Below are 18498 nucleotides of genomic sequence, written 5' to 3'. Positions count from 1 at the left end.
TGTGTGCTTATTGCTGCACAAAATCAATTTTATTGCACAAATGCATTAGCATATCTACTCATAAATGTATCTATATTAAGGCAAATAAAATGAGCCATACAGCCAAACACAATAAAAAGTTCAGAGATAGAATTTGTTATTTTATAATACTTACTGTAATTTTTTTGCCTCATGTGTTTTTTAAGACATAAAAGATATTATAATTTAAATTAAAATAAGATAGGTTATTTAATTAATTAAAATTATGTATATATTACAAAATTAATTTAATAGAAGGCTGTATAGGTGTGGAGCCCAAGCCTAATTAATGTCGTAAGATTTAAAGAAAAGCAGCGGGAAACAGGTCTTGTTTTTTCGTGCGTTCATTAATTTCTTCAAATTTGCTAAAATTGTTAAATATGTTCATGTTATACTACTGTTTTATTTCCTCACAATCGAAATGATAAGCAGAGCTTATAACTCGTCCACAAAACCATTTTATCCTCGACATTACTATCAGCCCTCGCCTTCGGCGCAGCTAAAAGTCTCGGATAAAATGGTTCGTTTTGTGCACTCGTTGTAAAATCTACTATTTCGTTATTAACATATTAATTAATCAATTTATATAGCATAGGTGTCAGTCAACAGACACACAGTTGACACACGACTAAGGAGAAAAGTTTGCTTACATTGTCTATAAGCACACATTTGCTATTAGACTGCGAATGATATGTCTATATCTTAGAATATTAAGTAATTTTGTCGTCAACGTCATTGGGCCCACTTGATTTGAACCACTTTTGTTAAGTTCTTCTTGCTGACCGTACTTGCTAGAACTGTCATTCGAGCCAGGTCCCGAGTTATATTGACGGATGCAGTAGATCGTTAGAGTAAAAGTGTTCTGTGGACGGATGTTTATATGTACTCAGTTGTTAAAATAATTAATCGAAAAAAATATTACTCTGTCGTTGTCACAGAATACTATTACTCTACCGAGAACGTAGTGTTTAAATTCTCTTTGGTAATGTTATGATATAATTTTAAGTTTCATAAATTCACACAAAAAAAATTAAGTTTTAACTTGAGAATCTTTAAAATTAGGATTCAGGATACCTGGATAAAACGAAAATTTAAATTTATTATTATAAGCGTTTTAGGAAACTATTTGTTGTTGGCAATTTTCCATTTCCTGATTCATTTTCTATAATGAATCAAATGAATATGCATGTTCCTATGAACCCTGGCGGTCCTATGGGTCCCGCATCGAATGTAGCCATGCAACTGCCAGTATCTGGACCAATAATGCAACAACCATCTCCTCAACAAATGCAGCCGGCTTTGTCCCAACAAACACAGCAAGAAAAACTGGACAATATCTCAAAAGTTAAAACTCTTATGGGTTCTCTACGGGAGTCTTTACCAGTAAGTAATTAAATTACATTTTGAAAGTAATAAATAGATTGTCACTTAACATTTTAATACTCTATTAGCATAGAAATTATATTGTTTTGCCTTAAATATTTAACATTTATATTAAAACTAAACTAAAGTATACTAAATCTAAGCTATAGTATACATACTCAACAATGAGCACTGCTGCAGGCTTGAGTACTGCCAAAGGTCTATGGAACGTAGTATAACGGGAACATGCAGACTAGACATAGTTAGAAATGAAAACCTGAGACAAAAACAAAAGTAACCAGAGAAATACTTAATAAAATAGATCAGCAGAAGTGAAGATGGACTGGCCACATGATAAGAGAGAGCCAGGAGATATGGAGCAAAATTGTTACTAATTGGTATCCAAGAGGTTGCACATGGAGCCAGAGGAGACATCAAACAAGATGGGAGGATGAACTCAAACTCACAGTGGGCCGGAACTGGAGAAGATTGGCCCACAAGAGACCCCAATTGAAAGAGCTAGAGGAGGCCTTTGCCAACCGGCACACTGAGTTAAGAGACATGCTCTAACTCAGAATAAAAGGACTTGATAGATATATAGATTAAAACTATAGGTTAAATTGAGTGAAAAGGCTTCATGAATATTGAGAATACTATAAGTTATTAGTTTAAATATGACTTGCCCTAAATGAAATTATGTAAAACATAATAATATCACCTAACAAAACAGATTCATATTATCTTTAAACAGGTACACTTTTACCTGCCCACAGTATAATTTTAGTTGTGCTATTTTTAATTGTCAGAATGCTTCCATGTTTTATATGAGTTCACAGGGGACCCCCAACTATTGACTGACTGAGATAATGTACTGAAACAAGCTAAAAGCAAAGCTCTTATGATCATCAGAAATTATATAAATCTCTCTCTTGAGAGAGAGATTTATATAAATAAACATCTGTAAATTCTCTAGGATTACATTGAGTAATCCTAGAGAATTTACAGATGTTTATTTTTATATGCTTTATATTAGCTTCACCTGTATGTTTGTAACCACTTCTTTGGGCGCGATTTTGACCCACTTTAAAGGGCTAGATTTCATTCAAACTTTGTAGATTTATTTTTTTATTTATATAAACATTACACTAATTTGACTAAAAAATGAAAAAAAAAAAATAATAGTTAAAAAAAACTAAATTGTAAAAGAATTATTATTTTAATAATATCTTAAAAAGCTCCCCACACTTACTTTTTTTTACACTATTTTCAATTTAAATTTATTTTCTATTTTTTAGTTAAATTTTATATAAAGCGTGCTTTTTAGTTTTTTTTCAACTATTATTTTTTCCATTAAATTACTGACTGTCCTAATTTGTTAAATAGTAGTAGTTATTTTAGAATTAGCAGTACCAAGGTATAATTCTAGAAGCCACATTAAAAAGAAGCAAACTTTTCGATAACACTTTGCTAGGAGTAACCTTAGCAAGGCCACCTCTCTAAGTAGAATAGTGATCACATAGGTACATGTATGTATTCCATGTCTAAGCCCCTTTACACACTCATGTAGCTTCCAGTTAATTACCAAGTGTTAGTGGCAATATGTTGTGTTATTGTCAATCTCTATGGTAAATAAATATATTTCTATAGAACCAAATATTTATAAAATCAGGTTTAGATATTTTCCTACAATTTTTAGTTTAAATAAAAGGCATAAAAAGGCATTTATTTTCTCAAAATTGATTCGTTTAGAATTCTTTTTGATGTCATTTCTAATAACTACTAGATACTACTACCACTTCCGAAACAAATGGCGCTCTGAGAGAGAAGAAGTGGTGCAAGAAACTCTCACAGCATTCTTTTTTTGCGCTCTTTTCAATAAAAATATACAATATTGTACAGTCATTTCTATCGCTATAAAATAATCACAATCTAGTCCCAGGCTGTCCAATCATTTAGATATTCAGCAGTGGAGTAATAGGATTTACGACAGAGCCATTTTTTTATAAAACATTTAAATTGATTTATAGATAATGCCTGAACAGCGGCTGGCACTTTATTATAGAAGTGTAGACATTTACCCTTAAAGCTATTATGTATCTTATGAAGCCTTATTAGAATTAGTTACAAGCAATCCCTTATTTCTAGTGTTATAATAATGAAAATCACTATTAAGAGCAAAAAGGTGACGATTTTTGTGAACATATATTAAATTTTCATAAATGTACTGACATTGAACAGTCATAATATGTATATCTTTAAATTTTTCTTTGAGAGAAATGATAGCAACAGTCAAAATAATTATACATCAACTTTCTTTTGCAGATGACTTTGAAATCAGCAGCTCAAATACTACATCAAAATCACAATGTAGATTCAAATACACAGTAAGTAGTTTCAACAAAATGATATGATAACAATTATTAATGTTTTAACACTCTGTTTTTTATGTAATAGAAGGCCTGTGAACTCATCGGGTCCTAAATATCTGACAGTATTTGAGGGCCCGTGCTTACTTGTGGCTTTATATTATGCCGATCATCAACAGATTAGGTCCAGCCAATGAATCTACACTACATTTTTTGTGACAAACCTTATATATAAATCTGTTTTGATTCTGGGCACCGGCCATTACTATAATCACTTATAAATTCGTTTACACCGATCAAATGACACACTAAGCTTGTTGGTCTACTGAAACGTGACATTGGCGAGTTGTGGTGCCCCTTCCACAGAAGCCACTAGAAAGAATAGAATAGAATAGAACCTTATATATCATATTTTGGAACTAGTTAACAATAATTCTATACTTCCATAAAATCAATGTCCCATTTATGGTTTGTGACTGAGCATAAGGGTCAAAATGCTGACAAATCCAGGTGGACCTTCAAGTGCTGTCTTGAAAAAACGTTTATGGCCGATAATTCCTTTTTCTTATATTGAATTTTTTAATATTAGTTCCGCATTGATCATAAAATTTGTTTTCAATTTAATTTGTGTAAAATATTTATTATTTCAGAAAAGGCGCCGAGAATCCAGCTTCTAGGTTCGACAAAAACTTAGAGGATTTCTTTTCCTTATGTGACCAAATGGAATTACACTTGGTAAGCACATAATTTTTTTTGTTGCGTTTAACCGTTTATTTTTAAAACGTTTATTTTTTTAACAGTTTTTGTATGATACATTTTGATACTACATTAATTTAAATACTTTCTTTTTTAAATTTTGTATATAATATTGTCTCATGCTGGTCTGCAGCTTCTGACTAGCCTGCCTAGCTCCAGGCATGCCCAATAGGGTTGAGATCAGGTCTTCTTGATGGCCAAGCCATTACGCTGATGCCAACCTCCTGAATATATTTTTGCAAGACTTGAGCCGATCCATCAACCATACCTGCAAAATACGGCTATGCATACTCATTAAGAATCATTTTGGCATAGCCTTCAACAGTCAGAGTGCTATTTTTATGGCCACTAACTCTGTGAGACCTTCTGAAGATATGCCAGCACATACATGTATACTACCTCCACCGTACTGGACTCTTTATGAAGCAGGCTTGAAGATATCGCTCACCAGGTCACCTGTAGACACTTCGCCTTCCATCAGAAGTGTAAAGTGTAGAGTCAAAACTCACCTGTGAACAAAATTTTTGATCATTTTATTCCCAATGTATGTGTTTAGGAGCGAATCATATTTCTCGCTAGTCGAGGCTCTCTATGAAGTTGGTTGGTTTCAGATTTGCTTCAGCAAGTATTCTTCTCCTTGTACTATCCCCAATGTAGTCCCTTTCGGTCTGGACTATTTACGTGGCGATTTCTCAACAGAGTGGTAAAAATATAACGGTCTTCTCGGGCACTAGTCATAATAATAATAATATTGACACACTTTTTACACAAATTATCTTGCCCCAAGTTAAGCATATATAGCCTGTGTTATGGGTTACAAGACAATGATATATTTAATGCAATATACTTACTTAAACATACATAAATACATTTAAACATCCATATTCATCATATAAATGCTTGCACCTACCGGGATTCGAACCCGGGACTTCTTGCTTAGTAGATAGGATCGCTAACCACTCGGCTATACAGGTCGTCGTAGTAGTACTAGTATACTTGTTCTGTTATTACTGTTTATGTTCTCTTCAGTGGTTTCCAGTCTCTTCGTACCTTCGCTTCACTTTCTAGACCATTCGTAGTCTCTCTCACCATACTTATGCCTAGTTCCAGAAAAGTCATGATAAATAAAGTATATTATGTGCTGTTGTCTAACTTAGCTTTTCTAACAAGACTCAATGATCAAGAAATATTTTGAAATAAAAAACAAAACAAAAAAATTTTTGTTTATATATAGTCTATGAAGATTTTATATACAAAATAAAACTCTTTTACGAGTCCTTTTTATTTGTTTGTAACCGACTAATTTAGGCGCGATTTTGACCCACTTTAAACGGCCAAAATTCGATGATCATACATTAATTTGATAAAATTATTCCATTTTTCAATTTGGAAAATAAAATTTTCGTTTATTTATATCATTTTTTCATCTACCGTCAATAAGGCAGAATTGATGTTCATTTTAATTTTCAACCATTAGCTTTTCAACCAAAGCGTGTTTTTTAGTTTTTTTTTAAACTTATTTTATTATTTCTTAAATATATCTTGTGTACTTAAACGATATTGTAATTTTAAAGGTGGTGGTACCTACATAGTTTTCAGGCCAGTGTAATTGGAAGTATATGTATAATATAATATTAATAATATTGACACACTTTTTACACAAATTATCTTGCCCCAAGTTAAGCATATATAGCCTGTGTTATGGGTTACAAGACAATGATATATTTAATACAATATACTTACTTAAACATACATAAATACATTTAAACATCCATGACTCAGAAACAAACATCTATATTCATCATATAAATGCTTGCACCTACCGGGATTCGAACCCGGGACCTCTAGCTTAGTAGGTAGGATCGCTAACCACTCGGCTATACAGGTTGTCAAATATGTATGTATATATATATATATATATATATATATATATACACATACACATATATATATATATATATATGTGTATGTCATAGTATTATGTCCTATGGTATATTGTTATGGGGCAGTGCGGCCGATGTTAATATCATCTTTGTGCTGCAGATGAGGGCTATTCGAGCGATTTATAACCTAGGTCCGAAAGAATCATTAAGAGAGAATTTTAAAGAAATAAACATTTTGACTGTTGCTTCTCAATATATTTTTGATAATGTTCTGTATGTTCATAAGCACATTGAGGAATTTTCTAGAAACGGTCACATGTATCATGTTAACACGAGGAACAAACATAAACTTGTTATGCTTACTACTCGGTTGGGTCGAGTTAGTAAGTCTTTTGTTGGGCGATGTATATGCTTCTACATATATCCCCAGAAAATGCACAAAACAAATGTGTTACGAAATTTAAAAGAATTGTTAAAAAACGTTTGTGTGGGAAAGGTTACTATAACATAAACGATTTTCTTGATGACACCACGGTCTGGGAATAAAGCGAACACCCTCAGGCTCTTTAATTGTAGATGTTTATTGTACGATATCACATTGTATTCCATATTTTTATATAAAAAAAAGCCCGCTGAGTTTCTTGCGCCCATTCTTCTCAGGTCTGAGGCAGTCTCTTTTGAATGGGTGGTAGTTTTTGACGTTCAATAAGTGATTTTGAATCCTATTGTGAATAAAAATATTTGAATTTGAATATAGCATAGACCTGACGACGTATATTGACGACCTGTATAGCCGAGTGGTTAGCGATCCTACTAACTAAGCTACAGGTCCCGGGTTCGAGTCCCGGTAGGTGTAAGCATTTATATGATGAATATGGAAGTTTGTTTCCGAGTCATGGATGTTTAAATGTATTTATGTATGTTATATGAATTTATGTAAGTTTAATTAAGTATATTGTATTAAATATATAATTGTCTTGTAACCTATAACACAGGCTATATATGCTTAACTTGGGGCAAGATCCTCCTCCCTGCGTCGTAATCCTCAGTACTGAGGGTCGTGACCACCCCTCTGTATCACTTTCTCACGTATGATCGCTCTCCATCTATTCCTGTCTCTGGCGGTGTGAAAGGCATTGTGAACCGTAGAGTCGAGGGCGGAGCGGATCTGATCGGACCATCGTGTTGGACTGCGTCCACGAGGCCTCTTCCCATCTATTTTGCCGACCACAATGAGCCCCTCAAGGTTTCCATCGTTCTTCCTTGCGATGTGACCGAAGTATTCTAAAACTCTGCGCAGACATTCGGAAGACAATCGCGAGGAGATCCTGAGTTCACGCAGTATGGAGAGATTAGATCGAAATGCTGTCCAGGGGATACGGAGCATCTTTTTCCAGCACCACATCTCAAAGGCGTCAAGGCGTTTGCGGTCTGCAGCTTTTAGTGTCCAAGTCTCAGCGCCGTACGAAAATATTGAGAAGACTTGGGTCCGTACCAGTTTGGCCTTAGTTTTTACGGAAATGTTGCGATCTCTCCAGATTCTTCCAAGCGCTCTTAGCCATGCCAATTCTCCTGCGTACTTCCCTCTCGCACGAACCATCGTTACTTATGTTGGAACCCAGGTAGATAAAGTTGTCCATCATTTCTAGGCCCAGCGCACCAGTTAGTTCCAACTTCCCAGATCTATCCACCACCATGACTTTGGTCTTGGACCTGTTTATGGGAAGTCCCATCTCTCCACTAATCCGCTCCATACGTTCAAGAAGTGCAGCCATTTCTGACTCATTTGCTGCAAGAAGAGTAGTTTCATCGGCGTAGCGCAAGTTGGTGATTTTCACGCCACCAATTGTGATGCCTCCCTCCCAGTTCGCAGGTACGTCTCATAATGTGCTCTCCATAGGCGTTGAAGAGAATGGGCGCCAAAATGCATCCCTGGCGCACTCCTTGATGAAACTTAAAGGGTATCGAGGTTGTTTTATCAACTCTTACAACTCCCTGGCTTGAGCCATACAGGGTGCGAAGCAAAGCGATGAGATGATTTGGTACACCAAGCTCTTGCAGAACCCTCCATAAGCAACAATGGGGCAAGATAATTTGTGTAAAAAGTGTGTCAATATTATTATTATTATAGTCAATACAATATATACATTGTATAGTGGACGAGTATCAAGTAGGAATGCAGTCAGTAACAATTAACATCTGACCCGCGCACCGCTAATATCCGCCCAGCTCACGATCATCAGTGATGTGTTGGCTTCGCTCTTATCTGCTGTAACTGACAACAATTGTCTTGTAAGCGGTAGTGTATATTGAATACTGTGCAAGCGAAACCTGTGGAATGAGCTTCCTTGTGCGGTGTACACCTTCCTCTATCAGTGGGAGGCTTATTTTTGCCGTGAAGCAGTAATGGGTAAATATTACTGTGTTTCGGTCTGAAGGGCGCCGTAGCTAGTAAAATTACTGGGTAAATAAGACTTAATATCTTACGTCTTAAGGTGACGAGCATAATTGTAGTACCTCTCAGAATTTTTAGGTTTTTCAAGAATCCTGAGCGGAACTACATTGTTATGGCCAGGGCGTATCAATTACCATCAGCTGAACGTCCTGCTCGTCTCGTCCCTTATTTTTATAAAGAAAAGGTATAAAAGGCATTTATTTTCTCAAAATTGATCCTTTACCATTTTTTTTATGTCATTCCTAATATACTAGATACTACTACCGCTTCAAAAACAAATGATTCACTGAGAGAGAAGAAGCGGCGCAAGAATCTCTTTCAGAATGCTTTTTTATGTGCTCTTTTTAATGTAATATACAATATTATACTGTCATTGCTATTGCTATAAATCATAATCTAGTCGCAGGCTGTTGGATCACTTAGATATTCAGTTGTGGAGTAATAGGATTTATGACAGAGCCATTTTTTTTATAAAACATTTAAATTTATTTATAGATAATGCCAGAACAGTAGCTGGGACTTTATTACAAAAGTGTATACATTTATCCTTAAAGCTATTATGTATCTTATAAAGCCTACTAGAATAAGTTAACAAGTAATCCTTAAAGTCTGGCAACGCTCCTGTGTGAATGTGGGCGGCGGTGATCACTTAACATCAGGTGACACGTACGCTCGTTTGTCCTCCTCTTCAGAAAAAAAAATGATTCCTGAATACAGCCATCGCACTCCACGCCATAAATTAGGATATCATCACCATCTACTGGATGTCTGGTGTTCCTCTTCAGTGAGGTTTTTAAGGGACTTTCTTCTACGCGCAACCAAACTGTTGAATGATCTTCGTTTAGCGATTTTCCTACATTATATTACACCCACACTAAACAACAAACTATTAAGTTTGAGTTCGCAAAATTACCACTATGTGGTATAATTATTAGGATAGTCATTTTATATGATCTAGTAACCTTACCACATAAACTTTTTGTTTTGGCAAATCTTTTGAATTTAATAAAGAAATCTTTGCATTTTTCTGCGATCATGTAGTATATACAGCAAAGCATATAATATATATTCCATTGGAGATAATAGTAATCTAGTTGCTATATTATTTACATGCTATTATTGATTGCTTGTCACATCCAGCTATATACTTTATCCAAGGTTTTTGAGCCAATGATGATGTTAACACCAGGAACAGGCATAACTTATAATGCCAACTACTCGGCTAAGTGGAGTTAGTAAGTCTTTTGTGGGGCGATGTATATGCTTTTACAACAAGATCCCAGAAAATTTTCAAAACAAAAATATTATTCCTAAGAATTGTTAAAAAACGTTTGTGTGGTAAAGGTTACTATAACATAAATGACTTTCTTAATGATAACGCAGATTGGGAATGGAGCGACCACCCGACACCAGGCTATTAAGTAATAAGTTTAATTGTACAATATTACTTTGTAAACATATTTTTTTGATGAAAAAAAAAAGCCCGCTGAGTTTGTTGCGCCCATTGTTCTTAGGTCTGAGGCATTCGTTTTGGAATGGGTGGTAGTTTTTGACTTTCAAGATGTGATGTTACATCCTATTTGGAAACAAAAGAAAAGTATTAATATTTGAATACCTACGATTCCAAGTCCACATAATATAACGAACGTCGGCGAAAAGACCTTGTGAATAGAAGAAAAAGTGTGTGTGCTTACCAATGGCGTGTTTAAGCCAGCTAGATCGATTTATCGCTCCCGAAATCCCCTGTATACTAAATTTTATGAAAATCGTTGGAGCTGTTGACTGTGACAAGAATTGAAATGGTGAGAACTAAACGCCATACAAGCAATACTTGAAATACTAACTAAATGTTGTTGTGTACGATTCCTAACAATTTCCTATTTGTCCATTAATATTTTAATGCATCGTTCGATTGCGTAGAATGCATTTTATATTCAACCGAGTTATCAGTGATTGATAATAATGTTTACAGCGCACGTCTTGTACGGCCGCGGCTATTAGCAACAGGCTATTTGATTGTATAGTTACAAAATACGTTATCTCTTTAAGAACTTCTTGCAGTTGTAAACAAATTATGACTGTGCAAGTTGTAATTTATAAAAATAAGGGTCGAGACGAACACGACGTTCAGCAGATGGTATACTCCCTGACCATTACAATACAGTGCCGCTCAGGATTCTTGGAAATCCAATAATTCGGCACTACAATTGGACTTAGCTCCTCAAAAACTTTCCAAGCCACAAACATCACATTTTAAGGAATTCAGGTTCAATAAATATTACAGTATTCCATACATGTGGGTTGGGCTACTAAGTCATAATTTAAAGAGTGACAGTTTAGGTGCCATTTTTTGTCAGTCCGACAATATGAATTACGTGGCCAGTTTTGTGTTTATAACTCAAATTACGAACGTTCCAAACCACAATCATTGTGGTTTGGAACGTTTTTTTTGGAATTACGTCCAATTGCGGTTGTCACAAGGTTGAGACATATGATGTTAAGTCTGATTTGCCCAGTAATTTCACTTTTCTCTTTTTTATTTCACTTCAGACTGAAACACAATAATGTTTACACATTACTGCTTCACGGCAGAAGTAGGCGCTGTTGTGGCATGCTGTGAAAAGTTTATCCTAAAACACAAAAAAGTTTAAAACTTGGAATAACTTGTTGGTTTACTTTGAATTTATCTCTGGAATAAATTAATCTGAAGTTTGAACTAACAGATTAGAATCAGCTATAGTTTAACTATTTTGTACTCATTGCTATTTTTTGGATTTAACGATTAATTAAAAAAAAGTTATAACATATTTTTTTTTTATGGAATAGGAGGACAAACGAGCTTACGGGTCACCTGTTGTTAAGTGATCACCGCCGCCCATACTCTCTTGCAACACCAGAGGAATCACAGGAGCGTTGCCGGCCTTTAAGGAAGGTGTACGCGCTTTTTTTGAAGGGTACCTTTATGTCGTATCGTCCCGGAAACACCGCACAAGGAAGTTCATTCCACAGCTTTGTAGTACGTGGAAGAAAGCTCCTTGTAAACCGCACTGTGGAGGACCGCCACACATCCAGATGGTGAGGATGATATCCTAACTTGTGGCGTGTCGTGCGAAGATGGAATTCGGCGGCAGGAATTAGGTAAAACAGCTCTTCGGAACACTCCCCGTGATAAATGCGGTAGAAGACACACAATGAAGCGACGTCTCTACGCAACGCCAAGTGATCCAGCCGTTCACAGAGTACTGGGTCCCCGACAATTCGCGCTGCTCTGCGTTGCACGCGGTCAAATGGATCGAGCTGATACTGGGGTGCGCCAGACCAGAGATGACAGCAATACTCCATGTGTGGCCGGACCTGCGCTTTGTACAGCGCTAGAATGTGGGCCGGCTTGAAGTATTGCCGTGCTCTATTAATGACGCCCAGTTTCTTTGAAGCCAATTTGGCTTTGCCCTCCAGATGGCCACGGAATTGGCAATCGCTCGAGACTTCGAGACCCAGTATTCCGATACTAGGCGAGGCTTTTAGGGAAGTGTTGTCGAAGAGCGGTGATGCGACAAATGGGGTTTTTTTAGTGGTAAACGCGCAAACTTGAGTCTTCTGGGGGTTAAATTGGACAAGGTTCAATTTACCCCATTTCGCGACCTTCTCAAGAGAGGACTCGATAGAAGACACAAGTTTCTCCCGGCAATGGTCGACGATTTCCCGAGAGAGACGTGCATGACCCGTGTATACGGCATCACCAGTGCTGTCATCTGCATAGCAATGAATGTTGGAGGTGTCCAACATATCATTGATATGCAGAAGAAACAGCGTAGGAGATAGCACACAGCCTTAGGGCACTCCAGCATTCACGGGCTTCGGGTTCGAGCAATGTCCGTCGACAATGACCTGTATGCTGCGCCCAGTGCGGAAGCTGGAGGTCCACTTGCACAAGCTCTCGGGAAGCCCAAATGATGGAAGTTTAGAGAGGAGCGCCTTATGCCATACACGATCAAAGGCCTTCGCTATATCCAGGCTAACTGCCAGGCCTTCCCCCTTGCTTTCAATAGCCGCAGCCCATCTATGTGTTAGGTATACCAGAAGATCACCTGCCGACCGACCATGGCGAAACCCGTATTGTCGGTCGTTGATCAACTGGTGACCCTCTAGGTATACCAAGAGCTGACGGCTAATTATGTTCTCCATGATTTTGGAGAGCAGGGAGGTAATAGCAATAGGCCTGTAGTTTGCCGGATCCGAACTGTCTCCTTTTTTTTGGATCGGATGGACAAGGGCTGACTTCCATGAGTGAGGGACTACGCCTTTGGAATAAGAGTGCCGGAATAAACGCGTTAGCACCGGCGTCAACTCAGGGGCACACGTTCTAAGCACGATTGGAGAAATGCCATCCGGCCCGCTCGACCTTCTGACGTCCAACGAAAACAGAGCTCGCCTAACAGTTTTCTGTCTGAACTGTACTTCAGGCATAGAGCTCTGACACCGCGGGATGGTCGGCGGTGTTTTTCCGTTGTCGTCAAGAGTCGAGTTGGAGGCGAAAAGAGCGCACAAGAGATCGTCTTTCTCTTTTGCCGTATGGGCCAGGGTGTCATTCCTCATGTGCAACGGCGGCATTGAAGGCTGGCTGAAGTTACCAAGAGCAGCTTTCGACAACGACCAGAACTTGCGTGTTCCGGTCGGGTAACTGGAAAGCTGCTCGCCGATTTTGACGACGTGTTTTGACTTTGCACGGGCGATTTGCCGCTTAAAAAATCTGGAAGCACGGTTGTATTTCCTCTTTAGAACTTTGCAGTTCGGATCCTTTGTGCCCAGCGCCGCAACCCAAGTTCGATACGCCTGTTTTTTGCAGTCAGATGCTGCTTTAACTGACGCATCGAACCAGGGCTGTGATCTGCCACCGATCGGTACTACAGAGCTTGGTATAAAAATATCCATGCCCTGTAGTATCACATCGGCTACTGCAACGGCGCAGGCACTAGGATCATCCGAAGGGAAACAAACCCTGCTCCAAGGGTAGGATGCAAAAAAAGAACGCATCCTATCCCAATCTGCTGACTTGTAGTGCCAAACGCGGCGGGTCGCTGGTGGTCTGCGACATGGGCGTCGTATAGGCACTACACTCCTGACCAGGCAATGGTCGGACGTTCCGAGAGGGGCGTCGACAATGACCTGGTAACCATCGGGATGTGTAGTCAGCAGAAGATCTAATAAGGACGGCATGTGGCTATCCACATCCGGGAGCCGCGTTGGCGACTCAACCAATTGGGACAGATCGTACGCCAATGCAAAATTATGCACAAATCGCCCTGCGTAGTCTGTGGTACGTGATCGAAGCCATTCGGCATTGTGCCCGTTGAAATCACCCAAGACTACGATTTCAGCGGAGGGGATCTGTGCAAGCACGTCGTCAATTGCCGCTTGAACGCCGCCCATGAGATGATCGGTTTCTGCGTTACCACTATGGGACCTGTAGACACACGCATAGATGCGGACGCGGTCCTCTAAATCTACGCGGAGCCAGAGAGTGGACAGGTCCCTACCCTCAAAATTGCCGAGACGGCGACAGCAGATATCGTCCCTAACGTACACACATACCCCGGCATGAGGCAAAAAATTGTGCTCAATTTTGTACCCGGGGTACGTTAAATATGACGTATCGCTAGGTCGAGATATCTGCGTCTCCGTAAGGAAACACAAGGCCGGCTTCGCCGTCTCAAGGTGGTGGTGGACGGCGTTTAAGTTGGAGTGAATTCCCCTGATATTGCAAAAGTCCACGTTGAGTGTGGAGTGGGGTGCCGTGGTGTTACTGCCTCGTTTGTCCTTGGTCATGCGCGCAACGGATATTGTATTTACACATTGATAAGTGTCATTTCGACCTAATTGAATCAATGAATTTCCTTTCTTTCTTTCGTGTGTGTTAAGTTCTCTTTGAAGTAATATCCATATTAGGTATCTTTTCTGTTTCGTCGTGCAAATTATAACTTGATTAATTATTAAGTATTCTTAAAAATTTGAAGTTTCTAAGTTGAATCAATATATATGGCCAGACTAGTTAGTTACAAAGATACTTTGTGAAATTAGTTACTTTTTGAAAGAAATATTGGGTTGCTGAGAGTAAAATCTCGTGGTAGCTCAATTTAGCTTTTCAAGGACGCTGAGCGACTCCGCACTGCAATGGCCGCAAAGAATAGGTTGTTTCTTAGGCTCGACTTATCAGGTCAGACATTTTCTCAAATCATCATCATCAGCCGGAAGACGTCCACTGCTGGACAAAGGCCTCCCCCAAAGATTTCCACGACGATCGGTCCTGCGCTGCCTTCATACAACGTATCCGGTGATCTTGACCAGATCGTCGGTCCATCTTGTGGGGGGCCTGCCAACACTGCGTTTTCCGGTACGTGGTCGCCATTCGAGGACTTCACTGCCCCAACGGCCACCTGTCATCATCATCCATCCTCTCGCATAAGTGATTTTAAATTCTGTTTTGAATCGTATCGTTTATCAGGTCGTCTTGTTCGTGACGTCACTTCGTATCATAAAGAAATCGAGAAATATGTCCTGGTTTATTAAACATGTTTGTTACAGAGAACCGCGATAACGTGCATACAGCAGGCACAGTCAGCCGCTCACTACCTGCCTCTGACGGTGATACCGACGAGGATGGACTCCGGACCAATCACACAAGTAAGTCATCATTACCTCCGCTGTCAGCGAGCCGTAACATCCAGTTGACAGAGTGCTTATTACTAAAGGCCGGACCGCATTAGAGCGTCGCTCAACGGTACCCATCGCATTACAACCGCAGTAAGCGGCAGGCTCGCATCATTTCTATAGCAGTTTGCGTGCGAGCAACGTTACGTGATAGTGGCGTGGCATATGGAATGCTGACACACCAAGGCCACGTCATCAAGAAGGCGAATATCACTATTTGTTTCTTCTTCTTACTGAGCGTACGATTTCGGAGGCAACTCTGCCGCGACGCGCAGCATTGCGCAGTGCAGCACCGCTCTAGTGCGACACGCACCACACGAAAAGATTGAATAAATATTTCGACGATTTGTGCCGCGCTGTGCAGCACTGCGCAGCAACACTGTAATGCGTTCCTAGTAGTCGTAGTCGCTATAACAACAGATGCCATAATCATAAAAACCAAGATGGCCGCCGAGTGTAGTTTTATATCTGGTACGCTGGTACTTAAAATAATCACCATCGCTCATAATGTCTTAAGAGATTGTTATATGTAACAACAGAGGAACTGCAACAGAGTTTTTGATCTTTTCGGTGAGTGTACACTTTTTGAAAGTAACTGTCCATTAAAAACCGCTGAAAAAGAAATTGGATAATGTTGTCACTCTTATGGACAATGATATATATGATAATGTTTAATGTTGCGTACTTATTTCCATAAAAATGCTGCGAAAGTGGTACGTTACAATAGTATTGGTAAAGCTGGATCTAGGCCCTTGTAGGTATTTTAATATATACGAGGTGTGTTCAAAAAGTAACGAGAATTTTTAAATTTCGCGGGTTTGTAGAGTCCGCCTGTATAAATTTTTTTATCATGTTGGTACACATGCCCCTGAAGTACGATAAAATTTTCAGCAATATTCATTGCTTACTTTTTGAGTGGCAGCCGCTAACGTCAGACGTGTTTTTCGAGCTCGGCGATTTTCGTTTGTGACAAAAAATGGATCAAAGAATTTGTATTCAATTTGCGTAAAAAATGAAATAAAGTGTAGTGAAGTTAGTAAAATGTTAACAAAGGCATATAGTGAGTCTCCTATGAGAAAAGCAAGGATTTACGAGTGGTATAAGCGTTTCCAAGATGGCCGCGAAAACGTTGAAGATGACGAACGACCCGGACGCCCAAGCACATCAACAACCGATGAAAACGTGAAAAAAATGAAAGAAATGGTTATGAACGATCGCCGAATCACAATCAGAGGAGTCGCTGATGATATTGGCATATCAGTTGGCTCATGCCATGAAATTTTTTCAGATGTTTTGGGTATGAAACGTGTGGCAGCAAAATTCGTTCCAAAATTGTTAAATTTCGAACAAAAACTGAAAGGCGAATGGAAGTTGCTCAGGAGTCGCTAAATGAAGTTAATAACGATGCAGAACTACTAAAACGTGTTATAACAGGTGACGAAACATGGGTTTACGGATATGATGTCGAAACTAAGGCTCAATCGTCCCAGTGGAGGCATTCTGGATCGCCAAGACCGAAAAATTCTTCAATTCATGGCTTTTGCACCACGTTAATGCACCTGCTCACACTTCATTGCTTGTTCGTGAATTTTTGGCCAAAAACTGTAACGATGCCTCAGCCTCCATATTCGCCAGATATGGCTCCATGTGACTTTTTTCTATTTTCAAAAATAAAGAGAACATTAAAAGGCCGTCGCTTTACAAGCATAGATGACAGTAAAAGTGAATCGCTGAGAGAGCTAAAAGCTATTACAAAGATCGAGTTTCAAAAGTGTTTCGAGGATTGGAAAAAGCGTTGGCACAAGTGTATTATATCCGAGGGGGATTACTTTGAAGTGGACAAAATAGATATTGATGAATAAATAAAGATTTTTTTCATAAAACAAAAATTCTTGTTATTTTTTGAACACACCTCGTATACTATCAGTGTAGGAAACACAGTCGCTGAAACTCAGACATTTTCAAATTAAAATGAATTTGTAATACACAGATAAATACGTCTTGGCGAAAGCCTTTTTGAATGTTGTTCAAAATTTAGCCTTACCTACGAACTATTATTATTTTAATGACAAAATCTTGTTGTTGCTAATCGCGACTGCGCCAAAGTTCCGTACTACCGCATACTTGTGCCACACACACTTGTATTTTGTAGTGCGGGACAATACACACCAATAACAGGTCGGGTATTTATTTCTTATGATAACCACGTTTGTCCTTCTGGTACTGCATTGAACGAGGCGAATCCTCTCCGGTGGTGGCTGAACAAGATATACCAAGATTTACGAACCATACGTCATTTGGATGGTTGGCTTAGTTTGAAAGGTGCTCGGGCGGAACCCAAGAGGTCGCGGGTTCGCATCGTTATAAATTTAATTTGATCAAAATGTAATGAATTTTGCTGTGTCTGGCCCTGGGTCCAATTCGATTAATCATAAAACTAGTTATGATAAATAATTTCTATGGATGGCGGTGATCTATATTACCATTGAGCAACCCTGTTGATGATCAACAAACAAAGATATAATTTATGAATATGTTTCATTTCAGGAAACTACTCTCAGCTACCCGCAATACTTGAACACAGTTCGTCTACAGATATCGTACGCTAAGGACATACACGACACACTGGTCGCCGCGGCACAGAACATATCCCCAACCGAATGATATAACGGTTACTATCGCCAGCATTCATGGCAAGCGGACTCTTAAAACCGGGAAGGAGTATTGCCGATAGTCTCTCTCCCTCGCGCACCTGCAAGTGACTTCCCCAACCTTAATTATGTATTAAGGAAATATATTTAATGTATAAATAATAAAACCATTATTGATTATTATATTTTTAATTTAATAGCAATAAAGTTTTACATTATATATCAGTTTATTTGACATTATGCCATTTGAAACATATTAAATACGGCACATTGGATCAAAATTAAAATACCACAATAAT

At 38.6% G+C, this 18498-nt stretch overlaps 1 protein-coding gene across 1 annotated transcript; it reads left to right on the top strand.

The window, feature by feature from the left end:
* The first annotated feature begins 991 nt into the window (after positions 1-991).
* LOC126970539 (mediator of RNA polymerase II transcription subunit 29) lies at positions 992-18419 on the top strand. The gene is made up of 5 exons (XM_050816507.1): positions 992-1401; positions 3703-3764; positions 4397-4481; positions 15423-15521; positions 18096-18419. The coding sequence occupies exons 1-5, from the start codon at positions 1186-1188 to the stop codon at positions 18210-18212; spliced, it is 579 nt and encodes a 192-aa protein (XP_050672464.1). The 5' UTR covers positions 992-1185; the 3' UTR covers positions 18213-18419.
* Positions 18420-18498: the final 79 nt, after the last annotated feature.

This window comes from Leptidea sinapis, chromosome 21, assembly GCF_905404315.1.
Source record: "Leptidea sinapis chromosome 21, ilLepSina1.1, whole genome shotgun sequence".
In the NCBI taxonomy this organism is placed as follows: domain Eukaryota; kingdom Metazoa; phylum Arthropoda; class Insecta; order Lepidoptera; family Pieridae; genus Leptidea; species Leptidea sinapis.
The sequence above is the reverse complement of the archived record's forward strand: the minus strand, read 5'-3'. Positions and strand labels throughout refer to the sequence as shown.

Coding starts and splice junctions, on each gene's coding strand:
- LOC126970539 (XM_050816507.1), top strand. CDS start 1,186: ATGAATCAAATGAATATGCATGTTCCTATGAACCCTGGCGGTCCTATG. Junction 3,765..4,396: donor AATGTAGATTCAAATACACA/GTAAGTAGTTTC, acceptor TTATTATTTCAG/AAAAGGCGCCGAGAATCCAG. Junction 15,522..18,095: donor ACTCCGGACCAATCACACAA/GTAAGTCATCAT, acceptor GTTTCATTTCAG/GAAACTACTCTCAGCTACCC.